We start from the raw sequence: 20,051 nt of genomic DNA, 5'->3' as shown, positions 1-20,051 counted from the left end.
TACAGGAAAAAATAGGATTGCAACTTTGTAACCAGAACATTAATAAATAACAGTCCTAATAAAAATATTAGCTAAGTTAAAAAGACATGTTAAATTCCCAATATTGAAAGAAATGCCACAGTAAATATAGAACTTGAACACAAAACAAAATGATGCTACCTTAATGGAAAGGGTTGTGTGGAAGGGTTGAAATTGCTGACTGAGTTCTGGGGATAAAGGCAGAGTGATAATGTCAGAAGTTGTGCGTTGAGAAGCTTTGCACAAAATGTATTATTGCCAGAGATGGGTAGCTCCAGCTTATTGTCCTGTGTTTTCTTTTTCACTAGTTTTTGCTCTGTAGCTATCCTTCTTTTATAAAGAATCTAGCTCCAGATAGAGTCTTGAGTTACAAAGTGCAATTTCGCATTATATGGTTATTTTCTATATAGTGCAGATATTTCTTAATCACACTTAAAGGAGAAAATAAATGAGAAATGGAAGTTCTCTTGGGGTTAACTGCTGGAATTTTTCTTCATCTCCCACCTTCCCCTTAGCAATAAGTTGTAGCCATAAGTTATATAGAATGATCCTCTGCATGGGACCACAGAACCTCTCTGACATCTTCACTCTCAAAGTAAAACTGTCCTCCTCTCCCCCTACACACACGCATAGCCATGGTCAGAGACACTTGTCCCAAAAGTGTTCTCAAGACAGAGTACATGGGCTCAGTGAACCAAGAGAAAGAATGTGGGGTGAAGGGGCCCTCTGACAGGTGCTGTCTTCCTCCTAATAAAAATATTAGCAACATTGTGTACATTTACGTTAAGGTTCTTTGTATGTAGCCATGGGGAATCATGGATGAATAACTAAACTATACATTAAAGGCTGACATCATTCCTGTATTTACCAACCACAGATGAGCTAATTCACATTATAGAAACGTGCATTATAGCGGGACCAACTTGTACCTTATCTTTTATCTCTTTCATTGTTGTTTCTCTCCCCATAGTTTGTTTTTTATTTATTTTTTATTTTTTTATTTATTTCAGAGAGGAAGGGAGAGGGAGAAAAAGGTAGAAACATCAATGATGAGAGAGAATCATTGATTGGCTGCCTCATGCATGCCCCCCACTGGAGGTCGAGCTTGCAACTTGGGCATGTGCTCTGACTGAGAATTGAACCATGACCTCCTGGTTCATAGGTCGACGCTCAACCACTGAGCCATGCTGGTTCAGCTCTCCTCATAGTTTCTAAAGGCCCTGATCTATATCTAGTGAATTACTTAAATTTATGTTGAACTCATCTTTCTAGACTTTCGATTCTGATAGATTCTTTTAGGCCTTTGCACACAAACATTTCTACTTTGCACAAAAATTTAATAATTACATCCCCCTAGCCCTATTTTGGAACATAATATAGGATCAGTAATTTTTTTAATATAATTTGGGAACCTATAGTATTTTTTAATATATTTTATTGATTTTTTACAGAGAGGAAGGGAGAGGGATAGAGAGCTAGAAACATCGATGAGAGAGAAACATCGATCAGCTGCCTCCTGCACACTTCCCACTGGGGATGTGCCCACAACCAAGGCACATGCCCTTGACCGGAATCGAACCTGGGACCCTTTAGTCCACAGGCTGATGCTCCATCCACTGAGCCAAACTGGTTAGGGCGGGAACCTATAGTTTTTAAATCAGTTACTACTGAAGATTCTTAGTAAAAATTCTGTTACCATTAAATCATAAAAAATAACTGCTATTGTTTGAATTTTGAAATTAATAATATATAATGCATTGTAAAATTGATCATTAAAATTAATATCACAAATAAATATACTCTCATTAAAAAATAAGTGACTGGAGTTCATTTTATGGGATAATATAGGCCCTATTGATAAATGTTCTGTGTTCTTTGGCATTGCACTGTCCATCTGACCAATTTACACTTAAATCTTTGCTGAGGAACTGTCCTTGGGATCCTAGCATTGGGATAAGTGAAGCCATTCTCATCCTTTGAACAGAGTTAGAAATATTAGCCATTTGTTGAATCTGGTGGGTGATGGTAAGAGGAAGCTCCTCTATATTATATGAAATATATTTAATGCTCGTTCAACCTCTGAATGTCCTGATTTGCAACATATTATTATTCATTGATATTGCTGATAATTCATTAAAGACACTAGTTTGAAATTGGGAAGATTCAGTTTTCTAATGCTTTGGAATATTTTGGACTTGAAAGAATGAATTCTAGTTAGTGTCTTCTATTTAAAGTCATATATTTTGTTTGTGGTAGCAAGCACCTTTGTAAAATGTTAAGTTTGTCGAATCCTTGGACTTTTTGCTATAAGTTTTTATCATTTGAACCCAATTTGGATGACTGGCTTAAAATGTAACAACCTTTTTTCCTTATCATTTGTAAAAGCACAGACTGGGATCTGCCTTTTGGAATTTTCTTCTTCCTCCTTTGAGATTCTTAACTAATGAAGCAATGTGGTTTGATTTTTCTTTGAACAGGTGATGATGTAAAACCTAAAGATTACATTGTTGCTCTACAACACCCCGTGACCACTGACATTAAGCATTCCATTAAAATGTTTGAGTTAACATTGGATGCACTTATCTCATTTAACAAGCGGACCCTAGTTCTGTTTCCAAATATTGATGCAGGTAATTGGTGCCACCTACCTTTCCAGTTGTATGTTTCTGTTATGTCTTCTTTTGACTGCCCTTCCTGTCTTGCTCATTTTATATTGAAGGCTGCTGTATTCTGAAATGCGTTGCAGTTTTCAAGGGATCACCAATTTTGTAGCAGATTGAAGAGATTGTGATGTTTTTGTAAAGTCTAGTAGAAACTTAATACTAAGAAAAAGAAAAATCTCTCTAATCTTTATTCTAGTTTTATATTAAATCTCTTTCCTCCAGTTTACACCAGTGAGAAAATATGCAAATGGTCATCACGCCCTCACGCCGTAACGGCTCAGACACTCAACACTGGGAAGAGAGGAATGGGGACCAGCCAGGCACAAATGAGCTCGCGAGAGAGGAATGGGGACCAGCCAGGCTGCAGTCTGGGAGAGGGACAAGCCGCCCACCCTGCGGTCCCAGGCACCAGTGGCTAGGGCTGCAGCCCAGGAGAGGACAAGCCGCCCTCCCCACGCTAGGCCTGCAGCCTGGAAGAGGGACAAGCTGCACGCCCCGCAGTCTCGGCCGCCTGCCCTGCAGTCCCAGGTGCCTGTGGCTGCCGCCAGCCCGGGCAAAGCCGGCCCAGGTCCTGGGTGCCTGCGGCCAGCCAGAGGCAGGGAAGCTTGGGTCCTGGGTGCCTGCGACCAGCCAGAGGAGAGAGTCCTGGGTCCTGGGTGTGGAGTGAGGCAGTGGTGGTTACGGGCAATCAGGCCAGCAGGGAAGCAGTTAGGGGTGATCAGGCCGGTAGGGGAGCAGTTAGGGATGATTAGGCAGGCAGGCAGGCAGAGGTAGTTAGGGGTGATCAGGGAGGCAGGCAGATGAGCAGTTAGGAGGCAGCAGTTCTGGATTGCGAGAGGCAGTTGGACTTCCCTGAAGGGTCCCGGATTGGAGAGGGTACAGGCTGGTCTGAGGGACCCCTCCTGTGCATGAATTTCGTGCACCGGGCCTCTAGTTTAAAATAAGATATCAGCCACAGTAACAGAATCTATCTGTATTTTCTTGGAGCTTAGTCCACATAAGTGGGAGAACTAGCCCACTGAGCTGTTGTCAGCTTGATGGGTGGAGCCTGAGACCTTTCCATTTAGGAACACCCAGCTTCAGAAATAGAAACTAGTGGCCTGTCTTGAGCCTCTTAATTGTTGTTTAAGGTAAAGACTTTTACTGGGGCATTTATAAAAGATATTTGCTTTGCTGGGTGCTGTTTGAAAAGTCCAAACTGTTGCTGTTTAAAGTTTCTAGATGAGTTGAAGCAGAGAGCTAACCAGACAACTAGTCATCACTCATGAAAAGATCAGCAATTAAAATGACTATTTCCTGAATAACTGTTATGAGTATTTATGGGAAGATTTCTTTAAGTGGGGTTATACTTGCCAATGAAAATTGTTTCTCTCATAAACCATGTAATAGTTGGTTCTGTTCATTTTCACAGGGAGCAAAGAGATGGTTCGAGTGATGCGGAAGAAGGGCATCGAGCATCATCCCAATTTTCGTGCAGTTAAACATGTCCCATTTGAACAGTTTATACAGTTGGTTGCCCACGCTGGTTGTGTGATTGGGAACAGCAGTTGTGGGGTACGAGAGGTTGGAGCTTTTGGAACACCTGTGATCAATCTAGGAACACGGCAGATTGGAAGAGAAACAGGTATCTACCTTTGCTTATATTTCAGCTGACTAGGCTTAATAATTCATAGATATATATGAATTATTACAAAATGTATGATGACATACATTTTTATCAATGAGTGAATGAAGTTAATGACCAAATGTAGCTTAAAATCTACATAAAGCACACTGTGATTACCAAACTTTTTAAGGCTCTACTTACATTTTTATTGTCTTTGTTTATTAATTGTGTGTGTGTGTGTGTGTGTGTGTGTGTGTGTATATATATATATATATTCTTATTGATTCAGAGAGGAAGGGTGAGAGAGGGACCTATATATATAAAAGCCTAAGTGACCATTACAACCGAATGACTAGTCAACCAGTCGCTATGACATGCACTGACCACCAGAGGGCAGATGCTCAACGCAGGAGCTGCCCCCTGGTGGTCTTTGCGCTCCCAGAGCCAACTTCCCATGGCCCCTCCCCCCACCCCAGCCAGCCCCCCGATAGGCCTTGATTGCCGGCCAGGCTGAGGGACCCCACCTGTGCATGAATTTGTGCACCGGGCCTCTAGTAGAAACATAAACATCAATGATGAGAGAGTATCATTGATCAGATGCCTCCTGCACACCCCACATTGGGGATTGAGCCTGCAACCTAGGCATGTGCCCTGACTGGGAATCAAAGCATGATCTCCTGGTTTATAGGTTAACACTCAACCATTGACCCATGCTGGCTTGGCTTTATTGTCTTTGTAATATCAGTTAGAGCTAAGAGTTTCTTAGTTAATTGTGTCTTTGATGGCTGTGTTGAAGGGAGAATATGTTATCAGTATATGAGTGCTAGTCTTTCATTTTCTGGGGCTAGTAGAGTCCCTTTAGTCAATACTTCAGACTAAATGGCAATTCTAAATAAGATGCTTCCTTAATAACTAAAGTGTAAGTAGGATGATTAATGAATTTGCTAACCGGGCTTATCCTGTCATTAACCATTTGTACGCCATAAGCATCTTTAGATGCAAGCGGCAGACCTTTTTTAATTAAATTCAAAATATCGTGGCAGTTAACTGGTTAACATTAGTCTGAGTCCTAATACTGTCTATATGCAAATATATTTCTATAGCTAATGGAAAACATGTATGTTGGAGTCCCAGCAACAACAACAACAACAAAATCACAGACATTCCAGAAAACTGGGATCTTAAGCCAGCCAAAGGAATGACATTTCAATTTTTCATTTTTATTTTTTTATTATTGTTAGCTTTTTTATTCTTTGTTTTCCCTTTTTTCGTTTGCTTTTTTTTTTTTTGCTTCTTTCTCTGTTCTCCGTTTTTTTGTTGTTGTTTGTTGGTTCCTTTATTTCCTACTTCTCTTCACGTTATTTTTTCAACCACGTGAGCAGCAGACACGTGAGCAGTGCGCTCTTGTCCAGGGAGCATCAGCCCCATGAGCAGCCTGCCTCGAGCCTAAGAGCAGCAGCCTCATGTGGCCCGCCCCTGTCCAAGGAGCAGCAGCTGTGTGAGTGGCCCGCTTCTCTGTCCGAAGGGCAGCAACCACGTGAGCAGTCTGACCTGTCCGAGGAGCAGCAGCCGCACGAGCGGTCTTCCTACGTCTGAGGAGCGGCAACCCTGCGCAGCCCGCCCCCATCCGAGGAGCAGCAGCTGCGCACAGCCCGCACAGCCCGCACCCTGCACTAGTCTGAGGAGCAGCAGCTGCACAAGCATCTTGCCCTCGCCCAAGCAGCAGCAGCCGCATGAGCAGCCTGCCCAATCCAAGGAACAGCAGCTGTGTGAGCAGCCTGCCCCCATTCGAGGAGCAGCAGTTCTGCGAGCGGCCCGGCCCCATTTGAGGAGCAGCAGCAGCCCACCCCGGTCCGAGGAACAGCAGCCGGTCCTAGGAGCAGTAGCCCCACAAGCAGCCCACCACATCAGTGGAACAACAGAAGCATGCAGCCAGCCCCCATTCAAGGATCAGCAGCCACGTGAGCAGTCCGCCCCAGTTCAAGGAGTAGCAGCTGCGTGTGTAGCCTGCCCCCATCCAAGGAACAGCAGCTTCGTGATCAGCACATCCTCTGTCTGAGGAACAGCAGCTGTGTGTGAAGCCCCCCCTCTCCCCCACCAGCCAGAGGAGCCTCCACAGCTGTGAACAGCACCCACCAGAGGAGCTGTTACCAACTGAGGAGCAGCAGCTACCACAACCGCCCATGGAGCAACCACAGCCCGAGAAGCCACTGCCACCCAAGGAGCAGCTCCTGAATGACTCAACATCTAGATATGTCGGTGAGATCAAACATGTGTAGACAAAGAAACCCCCAAAGGAAAGAAAAGGAGGACACTCCAGAAAAGCAGCTAAGTGAAACAGAGGCATGCAGAATGACAGAAAAAGAATTCAGCTTAAGGGTCCTAGAATGCATCAACCGGATGGAGGAAAAAAATCAACAACTTATGCAAGAATCAAGAAGAAACAGATGAAAAAATCAACAACTTATGTAAGAATCAAAAAGAAATGGATGAAAAAAATCAATAAATTATGTAAGAACCAAGAAGAAATGAAGAGTGATATAGCTGCAATAAAAAACACCACTGAAAGTTTCAACAGTAGACTAGGAGAAGCGGAGGACCGAATTAGCGAATTAGAAGACAGGGAAGCAAAACACACCCAAACTGAACTGCAATTGGAGAAAAAAAATAAAAGACAGGAGGAGAGCCTAAGGGAGCTATGGGACAACATGAAACGAAACAACATACGAATAATAGGGGTGCCAGAACAACAGAAAGAGGAACAAGACTTAGAAAACCTATTTGAAGAAATAATATCAGAAAACTTCCCTGAGGTGGGGAAGAAAAAAGTTACATAAGCACAGAGAGTCCCAAACAAGGTGAGCCCAAAAAGAACCACACCAAGACACATCATAATTACCATGGCAAATGTTCAGGACAAAGAGAGAATCTTACAGGCTGCAAGAGAGAGACGGAAAGTTACATACAAGGGATCTCCCATTAGATTATCAAATGATTTCTCAACAGAAACACATCAGGCCAGAAAAGAATGGACGGAAATTTACAAAGTGATGCAAAGCAAAGGACTGAATGAATCCAAGAATACTGTATCCAGCTAGGCTATCATTCAAAATCGAAGGGGAAATAAGAAGCTTCACAGACAAAAAAAGGCTAAGGGAGTTTATCACTACCAAGCCAGTAATGCAAGAAATGCTAAAGGGACTGGTGTAAAAAAGAAGAAATAAAAAGCTCAGAAAGAAAACAGCCACAAAAAATAGAAATGGCTACAAACAAGTACCTTTCAATAATGACTTTAAACGTAAATGGACTAAGTGCTCCAATCAAAAGACATGGAGTGGCTGAATGGATAAAAAAAACATGACCCATACATTTGCTGTCTACAAGAGACCCACCTCAGAAGAAGGAACCCACACAGACTGAAAGTGAAGGGATGGAAATATATCTTTTAGGTAAATGGAAATGAAAAAAAAGCTGGGGTAGCAATACTTATATCAGACAAAATAGACCTCAAAGTGAAGGCCATAACAAGAGATAAGGGAGGCCACTTCATAATACTAAAGGGATCAATACAACAAGAGGATATAACCCTGATTAACATATATGCACCCAATGCAGGAGTGCCCAAATACATAAAAAACAAACCCTGGAAGATATCAAGGGACAGATCGACAACAATACAATCATAGTAGGGGACTTTAATACACCACTGACATCACTGGATAAATCCTCTAGACAAAAAATCGGCAAAGAAACAGCAATCCTAAATGACTCACTAGATCAGATGGACTTAATTGACATCTTCAGAATATTTCCCCCCAAAGCCATGGAATATGCGTTCTTCTCAAGTGCTCATGGGACATTTTCAAAAATAGACCACATATTGGGTCACAAACAAAGTTTTCCCAAATTCAAGAAGATTGAAATCATACCAAGCATCTTCTCAGACCACAATGGCATAATATTAGAAATAAACTACAACAAAAACAACTCAAAATACTCAAACACTTGGAAGCTGAATAGCATTTTATTAAATATTGATTGGGTTACCAATGAGATCAAAGGAGAAATTAAGAACATCTTGGAAACTAATGACAATGAAAACACAACAATCCTAAACCTATGGGACACAATGAAAGCAGTCCTGAGAGGGAAGTTTATAGCTCTACAGGCCTATCTCAAAAAACAAGAAAAAATGGTAGTAAATCATCTAACTCTACATCTCAAAGAATTAGAAAGAGAGCAACAAGAAAAGCCCAGATTGAGCAGAAGGAAGGAGATAATAAAGATTAGAGCAGAAATAAATGACAGAGAGAGACCAAAAAAACTATACATAAAATCAGTGAAACCAAGAGCTGGTTCTTTGAAAGGATAAACAAGATTGGTGAACCTCTAGCCAAGCTCACCAAGAAGCAAAGAGAGAGGACCCAAATAAACAAAATCAGAAATGATAGAGGTGAAATAACAACAGACCCCACAGAAATACAAATGATTGTTAAAAAATACTATGGACAGCTCTACTCCAACAAACTAGACAACCTGGAGGAAATGGACATATTCCTAGAAAAATACAACATTCCAAAACTCAGTCAGGAAGAATCCAAAAACCTCAACAGGCCAATAACTATGGAAGAAATTGAAGCAGTCATCAAAACACTTCCATCAAACAAAAGCCCAGGACCAGACGGCTTCACAGGGGAGTTTTACCAAACATTCAAGGAAGAACTAAAACCTATCCTCCTCAGACTACTACAAAAATTCAAGAGGAAGGAACACTTCCAAGCTCATTCTATGAAGCCAGCATCACTCTAATACCAAAACCAGGTAAAGACAACACAATGAAAGAGAATTACAGGCCAATATCCCTCATGAACATAGATGCCAAAATCCTCAACAAAATCTTAGCAAATCGGATCCAGCAGTACATCAGAAAGATCATACACCATGACCAAGTAGAATTTATCCCAGGGATGCAAGGATGGTACAATATCCACAAATCAATAAACGTGATACATCACATAAATAAATTGAAAGAAAAAACCACATTGTCATATCAATTGATGCAGAAAAAGCATTTGACAAAATCCAACACCCATTTTTGATAAAAACTCTCAGCAAGGTGGGAATAGAAGGATCATACCTCAACATAATAAAAGCCATATATGACAAACCCACAGCCAACATCATACTCAATGGACAAAAACTAACACCATTTCCCCTAAGAACTGGAACAAGACAGGGATGCCCACTCTCACCACTCGTGTTCGACATAGTGCTGGAAGTATTAGCCATTGCAATTAGACAAGAAGAAGAAATAAAAGGCACCCAAATTGGAAAAGAAGAAGTAAAACTGTCCTTATTTGCAGATGACATGATATTATACATAAAAAACCCTAAAGACGCCATCAAAAAACTATTAGACTTAATAAATGAATTTGGGAATGTAGCAGGATACAAAATTAATGCCCAGAAATCTATGGCATTTCTATACACCAATAGTGAACTTACAGAAAGAGAGACTAATAAAACAATCTCGTTTACCATCGCACCAAAAAAATTAAGATACCTAGGAATAAACTTAACTAAAGAGGTAAAAGACCTCTACTCAGAAAACTACAGGACGTTGAAAAAAGACATAGAGGAAGACATAAACAGATGGAAGAACATACCGTGTTCTTGGATTGGTAGAATCAACATCATTAAAATGTCCATACTACCCAAAGCAATCTATAAATTCAACGCACTTCCCATTAAAATACCAACGGCATATTTCACAGACCTAGAACAAACTCTCCAAAAATTCATCTGGAATAAAAAAAGACCCTGAAAAGCTGCAGTGATCCTGAGAAAGAACAAAGGAGGTGGGATCTCAATACCAGATATCAAGCTGTATTACAAAGCCACTGTTCTCAAAACTGCCTGGTACTGGCACAAGAACAGACATATAGATCAATGGAATAGAATAGAGAGCCCAGAAATCGGCCCGAACCAATATGCTCAATTAATATTTGACAAAGGAGGCAAGAACATACAATGGAGTCAAGATAGTCTCTTCAATAAATGGTGTTGGGAAAATTGGACAGATACATGTAAAAAAAATGAAACTAGACCACCAACTTACACCATACACAAAAATAAACTCAAAATGGATAAAGGACTTAAATGTACGACCGGAAACCATAAAAATACTAGAAGAATCCAAAGGCAACAAAATCTCAGACATATGCCGAAGCAATTTCTTCACCAATACAGCTCCTAGGGCATTGGAAACTAAAGAGAAAATAAACAAATGGGACTACATCAAAATAAAAAGCTTCTGCACAGAAAAGAAACCATCAACAAAACAATAAGAAAGCCCACTGCATGGGAAAACATATTTGCCAATGTTAGCACCAATAAGGGCCTAATCTCCAACATTTATAGGGAACTCATACAACTTAACAAAAGGAAGATAAACAATCCAATCAAAAAATGGGCAAAGGACCTAAATAGACACTTTTCAAAAGAGGACATTCAGAAAGCCAAGAGACACATGAAAACATGCTTAAAGTCACTAATCATCCGAGAGATGCAAATCAAAACAACAATGAGGTATCATCTCACACCTGTCAGAATGGCTATCATCAACAAATCAACAAACGACAAGTGCTGGAGAGGATGCAGAGAAAAAGGAACACTCATGCACTGCTGGTGGGAATGCAGACTGGTGCAGCCACTCTGGAAGACAGTATGGAGTTTCCTCAAAAAACTAGAAATGGAACTCCCATTTGACCCAGTGATCCCACTTCTAGGAATTTATCCCAAGAAACCAGAAACACCAATCAAAAAGGATATATGCATCCCTATGTTCATAGCAGCACAATTTACCATAGTGAAGATGTGGAAACAGCCTAAGTGCCCATCAGCAGATGAATGGGTTAGAAAACTGTGGTACATCTACACAATGGAATACTATGCTGCTGTAAAAAAGAAGGAATTCTTACCATTTGCAACAGCATGGATGGAACTGGAGAGCATTATGCTAAGTGAAGTAAGCCAGTCAATGAAGGAAAAATACCACATGATCTCACTCATTTATGGATAATAAAGACCATTATAAACTTATGAACAAAAATAGATACAGAGGCAGAGCTGCCTCGAACAGAGTGTCAAACTACAGCAGGAAGGCCAGGTGGGATGGGGGGCAGGAGCAGGGTGGTAAGAGATCAACCGAAGGACTTGTATGCATGCTATAAGCATAACCAATGGACATAAGACACTGGGCGGTAGGGGAGGTCAGGGGATTGTCAAGGGCGGGGAAAAAAAGGAGACAGATGTAATACTCTTTGTAATACTTTAAGCAATAAAACAATTAAAAAAAGAAAAAAGAAAAATAATTGGACTACAGGGTGGGCAAACTTTTTGACTTGAGGGCCACAGTGGGTTCTTAAACTGGACCGGAGGGCCGGAACAAAAGCATGGATGGAGTGTTTGTGTGAACTAATATAAATTCAAAGTAAACATCATTACATAAAAGGGTACGGTCTTTTATTTCAATAGTTTTATTCATTTCAAATGGGCCGGATCTGGCCCACGGGCCGTAGTTTGTCCACAGCTGGACTAGAATCAAAGACATTAGTCCCAACTCTTTTTCCCATTCTTCATAATTGCCATCCTAACTCTGTATTATCTTTTATTTTTTGGCCTTTTGTGTGTGTTCATTTGTAAAGCATTCTTGACCTATACTGAGTAGTAGTTTTTTTTAATTTTTAAAATTTTATTTTTATTTAAATACTTTATTGTTTAAAGCATTATTCTGTATTATTTGTTGACCTTCTTCCTTTTCATTCCCAAAGTATTATTTTGCTCCCTACTTCACAGAGAAAATTGAAGCCACCAGATGAAAATTCTTTCTACTTCATTAATTCATTCAGTAAAAAAACATTTAATAAGCACCTACTATGTGTTAGGCATTGGGATTCAGTAGTAAACTAGTCTGAAATGGGTTGAGGTCTCATGAAACTTCCATTCTAGTGGGAGGAAAGATAGACCAAAAAATAAATAGATAAATTCAGCTGTGTGCTGTCCAGACTATAACAAGAGGTAATGTGTGGGCTACATTAGATTAGATAAGGAAAGGCCTTGTTTAGGAAATGACACTTAAGCTGAGATATTAATGACACGGAATTAGCTATGTGAGTATCAGGGAGAAGAGGAAAACCCTACTATGAAGACCCTAAGATAGGAATAAGCTTAATGTACCTGTGAAAGATGGGCCAGGGTAGCTGTAGAGTACTGGGCAAGACGAGTGGATACAAGATGATGTTACAGAAGGAGGCAGACCTAAGTCAGGGTAAACAATTCGGATTTTTTTCTAAGTATGATGGGAATCCATTTAAGAGAGAAGATGACACAATATTTCTTTCATTTTGGAAAGGTCATCTGGCTGCTATATGGAGAGTGGAATGTGGTGGATGGGGCAGGAGTGGAAGCAGGGAGACCAGTTAGGAGGTTTTCGGTTTATGTGAGAGATGACAGTGGCTTAGACAATGTGGTAGTATTAGTGATGGAGAAAAGCTAGATTTGGGGTTTACTATAGTACTTGCTGATGCTTGGATATGAGCAGTGAAAGGAAGAAAGGAATCAACAATAACTCTTAGGTTTTGGATGAGGGTACTCTTTCCTGATACGGGGGACACTGAGGGAGGAGCAGATTTGGGAGGGGTGGAATTGAGACTTCTCTAATGGCCATGTTAAGTTTGAGAAGCCGAAGACGACATGGCCTGTAAGCAGCTAGATAGTTCCAGGGAGAGTTAGAGTTGAAGATAAAAACTTGAGAGTGACTGGCATGTGGGATGGTATTTAGTTAGGATATCAGGTCAGCTGCTGAATCAGAGAGACCCAAAATAATAGTGCCTTAAATAAGTTAGATTTTTGTTTATTTCTTACTGGTATGGCAGAGACTTAGCCACCACCTATCTTGCTATCAAGTCCACAGGAAAGGAGGAAGGGGAAGATGTCTTTACCTTTAAAAGCACATCCTGGAAGTTGCAAATATTTTTTCACTCATCCTATCAGAATGTAGTCACATGGCCATATCTATTTGCAAGGGAGGCTGAAGAATATACTCTTTAGCTGGATGATTAGATGCCCAGATAAAAACTGTATTGCTAGTACAGGGAAAGGATATAGAGGGTAATGGCACACTGTACTTGAGAGAGTATTTAAAACCAATGGGATTACCTGGGGAGAACATATAAATAGGGAGGAGAGTGGAGCCCAGGATCAACCTCTAGAGCAGTGGTTCTCAACCTTCCTAATGCCGCAACCCTTTTAATACAGTTCCTCATGTTGTGGTGACTCCCAAACATAAAATTATTTTTGTTGTTACTTCGTAACTGTAATTTTGCTACTGTTATGAATCGTAATGTAAATATCTGATATGCAGGATGTATTTTTATTGTTACAAATTGAACACAATTAAAGCATAGTGATTAATCACAAAAACAATATGTAATTACTAGAGGCCCGGTGCACAAAAATTTGTGCACTCGGGGGGGGAGGGGGGGTCCCTCAGCCTGGCCTGTGCCCTCTCGCAGTCTAGGACCCCTCGGGAGATAACGACCTGCTGGCTTAGGCCTGCTCCCGGGTGGCAGAGGGCAGGCCCAATCCCTAGGTGCAGCCCCTGGTCGGGCTCAGAGCAGGGCCGATTGGGGAGTTGGGGCGCCGCCCCCTGTCACACTCAAGGCAGGGTCGATGGGGAGGTTGTGGAGCAACCCCCTGTCACACACAGAGCAGGGCCCATCAGGGGGGTTGGGGCTCTGTACCCTGTCACGCACAGAGCAGGGCCCATCAGGGGGTTGGGGTGCTGCCCTCTATCACCCACAGAGCAGGGCGGATCAGGGGGTTGGGGCGCCGCCACTCTCACACTCAGGGCAGGGCTGATGGGGAGGTTATGGCTCTACCCCGTCACACACAGAGCAGGGCCCGTGGGGGGGGGGAGCTCCCCCCTATCAGGCACAGAGCAGGGTGGATAGGGAGGTTGTGGCCCCACCCCCTGTCACACACAGAGCCGCAGGGCGATCAGGGGGTTTGGGCGCTGCCCCCTGTCATGCTGATCCCGGTTCTGGGAGGCATATTACCCTTTTACTATATAGGATTGAGGCCTGGTGCACGGGTGGGTGCTGGCTGGTTTGCCCTAAAGGGTGTCCTGGATCAGGGTGGGGGTCCCCACTGGGGTGCCTGGCCAGCCTGGGTGAGGGGCTGAGGGCTGTTTTCAGGCTGGGGGTGACTGAACTCCCAAACGCTCCTTTTTTCCTTTTTTTCTTTTTAAATTCTGGGCCAGCTTTAGCTTGAGGCTTGGCTCCAGCTCTTAGGCCTCTGGCTGAAAGTAGGTTTCTGGCCTTTGCTTACAATGTTGCGAATCTGCTGGCTGAAGTTGGGCGTATTTGTTACAATGTTTCTTAAACTGCCCGCTCAGAGGCCTGCAGCCGCAGGCGGGGAACGTTGGTTTCCTCCGTCACTGAGGCAACCAAGCCTCATGTTAGTTTCAAGCTGCCTGGCTGCCGGCCGCCATCTTGGCTGACAGTTAATTTGCATATCTCGCTGATTAGCCAATGAAAAGGGTATCGGTCGTACGCCAATTACCATGTTTCTCTTTTATTAGATAGGATATATGTGTTTTCCGATGGTCCTGTGAAAGGGTCATTCGACCCCCAAAGGGTTCGCGACCCACAGGTTGAGAACCGCTGCTCTAGAGCTCTTCAGCATTTAGTGTTCTGGTGAGGAAGGGAAAGCCCGTCAAGGAAGACTGAAAAGGAATTGCCGGTGAGGTCAAGGCAACCAAGGGGGGGGGGGGGGGGGTATCATTAAAGCCCAGAAAAAAGTGTTTCCAGAAAATGGTGTTGAATGCTGCTGACAGTTCAAATAAGATGTGAACAGAAAATTTAATATTGGTTTGAGCAACATAGTCTTATGTCAGAAGCAGTCTTTGTACTTTCTGCCACCACACTTTATAAATACAGGCCCAGCCCTAGCCATTTTGGCTCAGTGGATAGAGCATCGGCCTGTGGACTAAAGGGGTCCAGGGTTCGATTCTGGTCAAGGGCATGTACCTTGGTTGCAGGCTCCTCCCTGGCCTAGGCCCTGTTCGAGCTCGTGCAGGAGGCAACCAATCGATGTGTTTCTTTCACAGCAATGTTTCTCTCTGTCTTACCCTCTCTCCTCCACTCTCCCTAAAAATCAATGGAAAAATATCCTCGGGTGAGGATTAATAACAACAACAAAAACCACAGACCCATCTGTCTTTCCCTTCTTTATACTGGATGGTGTGGGGTGTGGGGTTTCTCTTGCCTGTCCACTGCTAGCCTTGTGTGTTCTAAGCCACCCCTCCTGCCTTCTCAGGGACTTATCAGTTATTCTTTTCTCTTTCATGTTATCTTTAGCTTCCTTATCATCTAAACATGCCTAAGCCTCAAATATCTTAAAACAAAACAATAAAAATACCCCTTCCTTGACATACCTCTTTCCAGCCACCACCCTTCTGCTCTTCTCTTCTTAGCCAAGTTTATTGAAAAACATGGCATTTCACTATATTTACTCCTTCATGTTGGTCAGAAACTACGTGGAGAGAAGGTGATTGCGTGAACAGCTGATGGCTAATTGACTAACTGACCAACTTGGCCTGACCAGCTGATTGAACAACTGGCTAAGTAGATGGGATGGAGGGCAGACTGAAAGAGTGGACATGCTAGATGACTAGATAAATGACTTGTGGATTCTAGATTAATCCACCTTACTTATTTCAAGAAACATACAAAAATTTGATTGATTTTATTTGGGAATGAAGGACCCTAGTGCCCTTAAGTATTTGATATATGTATACTTTTGCTGAGAGAGCTTTAAAAGATAAACAGTAGAAAAGTTTATGTCTTTCTAAAAGATGAAGACTTATTTGAGACCTCTGGGTTTCAGGGATAATTATGAGGATAACATACTGCTAATTTCTTTATGCTTTGGATATTCCTGCTTCTGAATCATCATACTGTGTCCCTGGATTTTCCTAGGGGAGAATGTTCTTCATGTTCGGGATGCTGATACCCAAGACAAAATATTGCAAGCGCTGCACCTTCAGTTTGGTAAACAGTACCCTTGGTGAGTACATACTCTCTTTTTTAAAAGTGATTTAAAAGAGATGCCTTGAGCACCATTTCCAGCTGTGGTCACTGTTTAATCATCCAAACAGCTCTCATTCTCCATCCCTAAGATCCCTAGCTGGTAGTGAGACAGAGCTTGCTAATATACCCCCTATTACTGTACCAAGGATTCTGATGGAGAATAATTTTATTTGTCTCAGTTAGTTAACATAGCTAGGAAATACTTCTTTAGCTTACTTTGAATTTCCGTAAGTATTATAAAGCAATATAACTGATTTTCTTTTAAAATAGCGTAGTTTAGCCTGGCTGGTGTGGCTCAGCAGTTGAGCGTCAATCAAGAGGTCGCGGTTCGATTCAGTTCGATTCGATTTCAGGTCAGGACACCTGCTGGGTTTTGATTCCCAGTATGGGGCATGCAGGAGGCAGCCAATCAATGATGTTCCTCTCTCATAGATGTTTCTATCTATCTCTTTCCCTTCCTCTCTTTCTAAAAATCAATAAAAACATTTAAAATAAAAATAATCTAATTCTGCCCTGACTGGTTTGGCTCAGTGGATAGAGCATCAGCCTGTGGACTGAAGGGTCCTGGGTTCGATTCTGATCAAGGGCACATGCCTGGGTTGCGGGCTCGATTCCCAGTAGGGGGCGTGCAGGAGGCAGCCAGTCAATGATTCTCTCTCATTGATGTTTCTCTCTCCCTCTCCCTTCCTCTCTGAAATCAATAAGAATATATTTTTTAAAAAAAAATAAAAAATAAAATAATAATCTAGTTCACCCTGAAGGTACAAGTAAAAATAAAAAAGTGTGGTTCGGCATTTTAATTTAGATAACCCTCCTTTCTAGTTCAAATTAATGAGTTGTCCCATGTATTCGAATGTTTTTTCCTGAAAATAACTTTTCCCCACGAAGGTAAAGATAAAAACTAAAAAAATTCATTGTCACAAACTGTTATATTCTGATATTGGCCTACCAAAACTAATTTTTCTTTGATAATATAGGTATTTTTTAATGGTACCTCAGGCTGGAAATAGTTGTATTTCAATCAACAGTGGAATTAAACAATGCATTGGTGACATGTGCTTACTTACTGTGTTTGCTAAAGAGATCCATATGTTGTTATTTTCAAAAGAAAAAGTACAAATTTTATTACCTCAAGTCTGAGATTCCATTAATATGTCTTCAATATTATTTAGCATGTATGAGAGAAGCATTTAATTGGACTTTTTGGATATTGCAGCTCAAAGATATATGGGGATGGAAATGCTGTTCCAAGGATTTTGAAGTTTCTCAAATCTATTGATCTTCAAGAGCCACTACAAAAGAAATTCTGCTTTCCTCCTGTGAAGGATAATATCTCTCAAGACATTGACCATATTCTTGAAACTCTGAGTGCCTTGGCTGTTGATCTTGGCGGGACAAACCTCCGAGTTGCAATAGTCAGCATGAAGGTAAAAGTACTCCTAAGATCTTAACTTCATATCTCATGAGTAATTGATTTTTAAAAAGTATGGTTGGAAGGTAAGACTAGAAGCACACATGATAGCTTGTAATCATTTGCCCACAGTATTGACTTTTTGTGGGGTTTTTTTTATGTGTGTGTTTTTAAATTTTTATATTAATTTCAGAGAGGAAGGGGGGGGGAGAAAGATAGAAACATCAATGATGAGAGAGAATCATTGATTGGCTGCCTCCTGCACTCCCCCCACTGGGGACCAAGCCCACAACCCAGGCATGTGCCCTTGACTGGAATAGAACCTGGGACGCTTCAGTTCCCAGGCCGATGCTCTATCCACTGAGCCAAATCAGCTAGGGCAGTATTGACTTTTTGGATCCATTACAGTATTTGTCATTATTTTACTAATCATTAACATTCAAAGAAGTAAAATTCTTGGGGAAGCCAAGTTAGGAGACTTAAGTTGACAATGGGAGACCACTTCTGCCCCAGACAGGGCTTTTGCCACCCAGGACACCTGAAATTCTGTATTTGGTTAATAGCTTGGATTATGGAGTATGCTGATTCCTTACCTAGGGACGGTGTCTGCAAATGTGACGGGAATGGTATCTCCTCTAGAATATGATTTTGGTTGAGTACAGCATACCTTCACTCCCTTAACCAAACCATCACCACAGTGCTGACAGAGGTTGAGAGAGCCTTCATAAAAATACCAAATTGTCTGTGTTAAAATGATCTGTGATGATTTAACAAGAAAGAATAAACCTACTAGAAAAATATTTATTTGAAATATTGTTGATATATAAAGTTTCAGGAGTTTATTGGAAATAGCAAAGATTTTTTTTCTTTTTTTATTTGGAAATAGCAAAGATTTTAAACACAAAGTTGTTTAGGTCAATAAAGAAAAACAAAATATGATTTTCTCAAGAGAAGCCGAAGGCCTCCTTTATTAATACTCTTTACAAAGTTCCAGTAAGAAAATATTTTCTTAACATGAGGATAATATATTCTACATCAGTGGCCAACACCCTTTGTCATGGTGAAATTCTAGAGGCATTATTACTGCAATCAAGAGGAAAAGAAGGATGTTTCTGTAACATTATTGAACATAATTCTGGAAATTATGATGGGAATAAAACATGGAATAAACTGCAAAAATGGAGAATGTGGACAGGATAAAACAAAAATGTTATTTATAGGCAATGTGACTAAACAACCTTACATAAATAATAAGCCAATTGAGTAAAATAGCTAGATATGATAAATATATAAATATCAATAACTTTCTACTTACATGAAATTGAAGGCAAAGATTTTAGTTCTCCTTTAGGTAAGTGAGTGTTTCTCAACCCTGATTGCACAATAACATTATCTGGAACCTTTAACAAATATAGAAATACCCGGCCCCCTGCCCCCACCCCCAGAATAATTAAATTGGAATCCCTGGAGGTGGAGGCCAGGCATCAATATTTATTCAAAGCTGCCCAGGTGATTCTGATGCACAGTGAAGGTTGAGAATCACAACTTTAGGTTTTATGGCACTCACTAGTGGCCTGGTGCACGAATTCGTGCACACTGAAAGGAAATTAATTAGAAGAAATATTTTAATATTGCTATTCGCCCTTTCTCTATAATAGAAGTGTCAACCAAATTCACAGTTGACAAGGACAGATGGAAACACACGTTCAATTGGCACCAGCGAGAGCTTTATATGTATCACGCATGCATGAGTCAACTTATCCTTTTATAGATATAGAATAAACTTGCTTAATTAGACCTGCTTTCTGATTTAGCTAACCTTTTACCAGCCCAGTGAAGCACCCCAACTTCTCTTTCAGGTAATTGTCAGCAACACAGCAGCAAATATCAATATGAAGCAGATTATTATTGCAGATCATGCAGGGAGAACAAAGGGTAAAATATTTAACTGCAGCAGTGTTTGACTGTATTCTGCGCAGTGAGAAAACCTGAAGTCATTTTCAAGGTCCACCATTTCTTCTTTTCAGTCGGGTCAAGTTTCTAAGCTTTCTAAATCTCTGTTTTCTGGCTAATGAAAATAGGATTCCAGCAAGTCTCCTATCTACCTAATCCAGGACTTTTGTGAGGATCAAATGAGATGAGACACAGGAAAATGCTTCACAGACATTTGGTTACAGTGTGAAATGTTTCCACTTGGCTTT

General features: G+C 41.2%; 2 protein-coding genes across 5 annotated transcripts in view; one reads left to right on the top strand and one right to left on the bottom strand.

Moving 5' to 3' along the window:
- Positions 1–20,051, top strand: part of GNE (glucosamine (UDP-N-acetyl)-2-epimerase/N-acetylmannosamine kinase) — a 55,967-nt gene that overhangs the window by 25,421 nt on the left and 10,495 nt on the right. For all 4 annotated transcript variants that reach the window (XM_059657333.1, XM_059657334.1, XM_059657332.1 and 1 more), the window contains 4 exons: positions 2,496–2,648; positions 4,093–4,305; positions 16,329–16,416; positions 17,656–17,866. In XM_059657333.1, the coding sequence (XP_059513316.1) occupies positions 2,496–2,648; positions 4,093–4,305; positions 16,329–16,416; positions 17,656–17,866 (665 nt within the window). The remainder of the gene's footprint in view (positions 1–2,495; positions 2,649–4,092; positions 4,306–16,328; positions 16,417–17,655; positions 17,867–20,051) is intronic.
- The window catches only part of CLTA (clathrin light chain A), a 44,247-nt gene continuing 43,173 nt past the window's right edge, over positions 18,978–20,051 (bottom strand). Inside the window, exon 5 of the mRNA XM_059657341.1 lies at positions 18,978–19,020. Coding sequence (XP_059513324.1) covers positions 18,993–19,020 — 28 coding nt within the window. The 3' untranslated portion in view covers positions 18,978–18,992. The remainder of the gene's footprint in view (positions 19,021–20,051) is intronic.

This window comes from Myotis daubentonii, chromosome 11 (genome assembly GCF_963259705.1).
Source record: "Myotis daubentonii chromosome 11, mMyoDau2.1, whole genome shotgun sequence".
Taxonomy (NCBI): Eukaryota; Metazoa; Chordata; class Mammalia; order Chiroptera; family Vespertilionidae; genus Myotis; species Myotis daubentonii.
The sequence above is the reverse complement of the archived record's forward strand: the minus strand, read 5'-3'. Positions and strand labels throughout refer to the sequence as shown.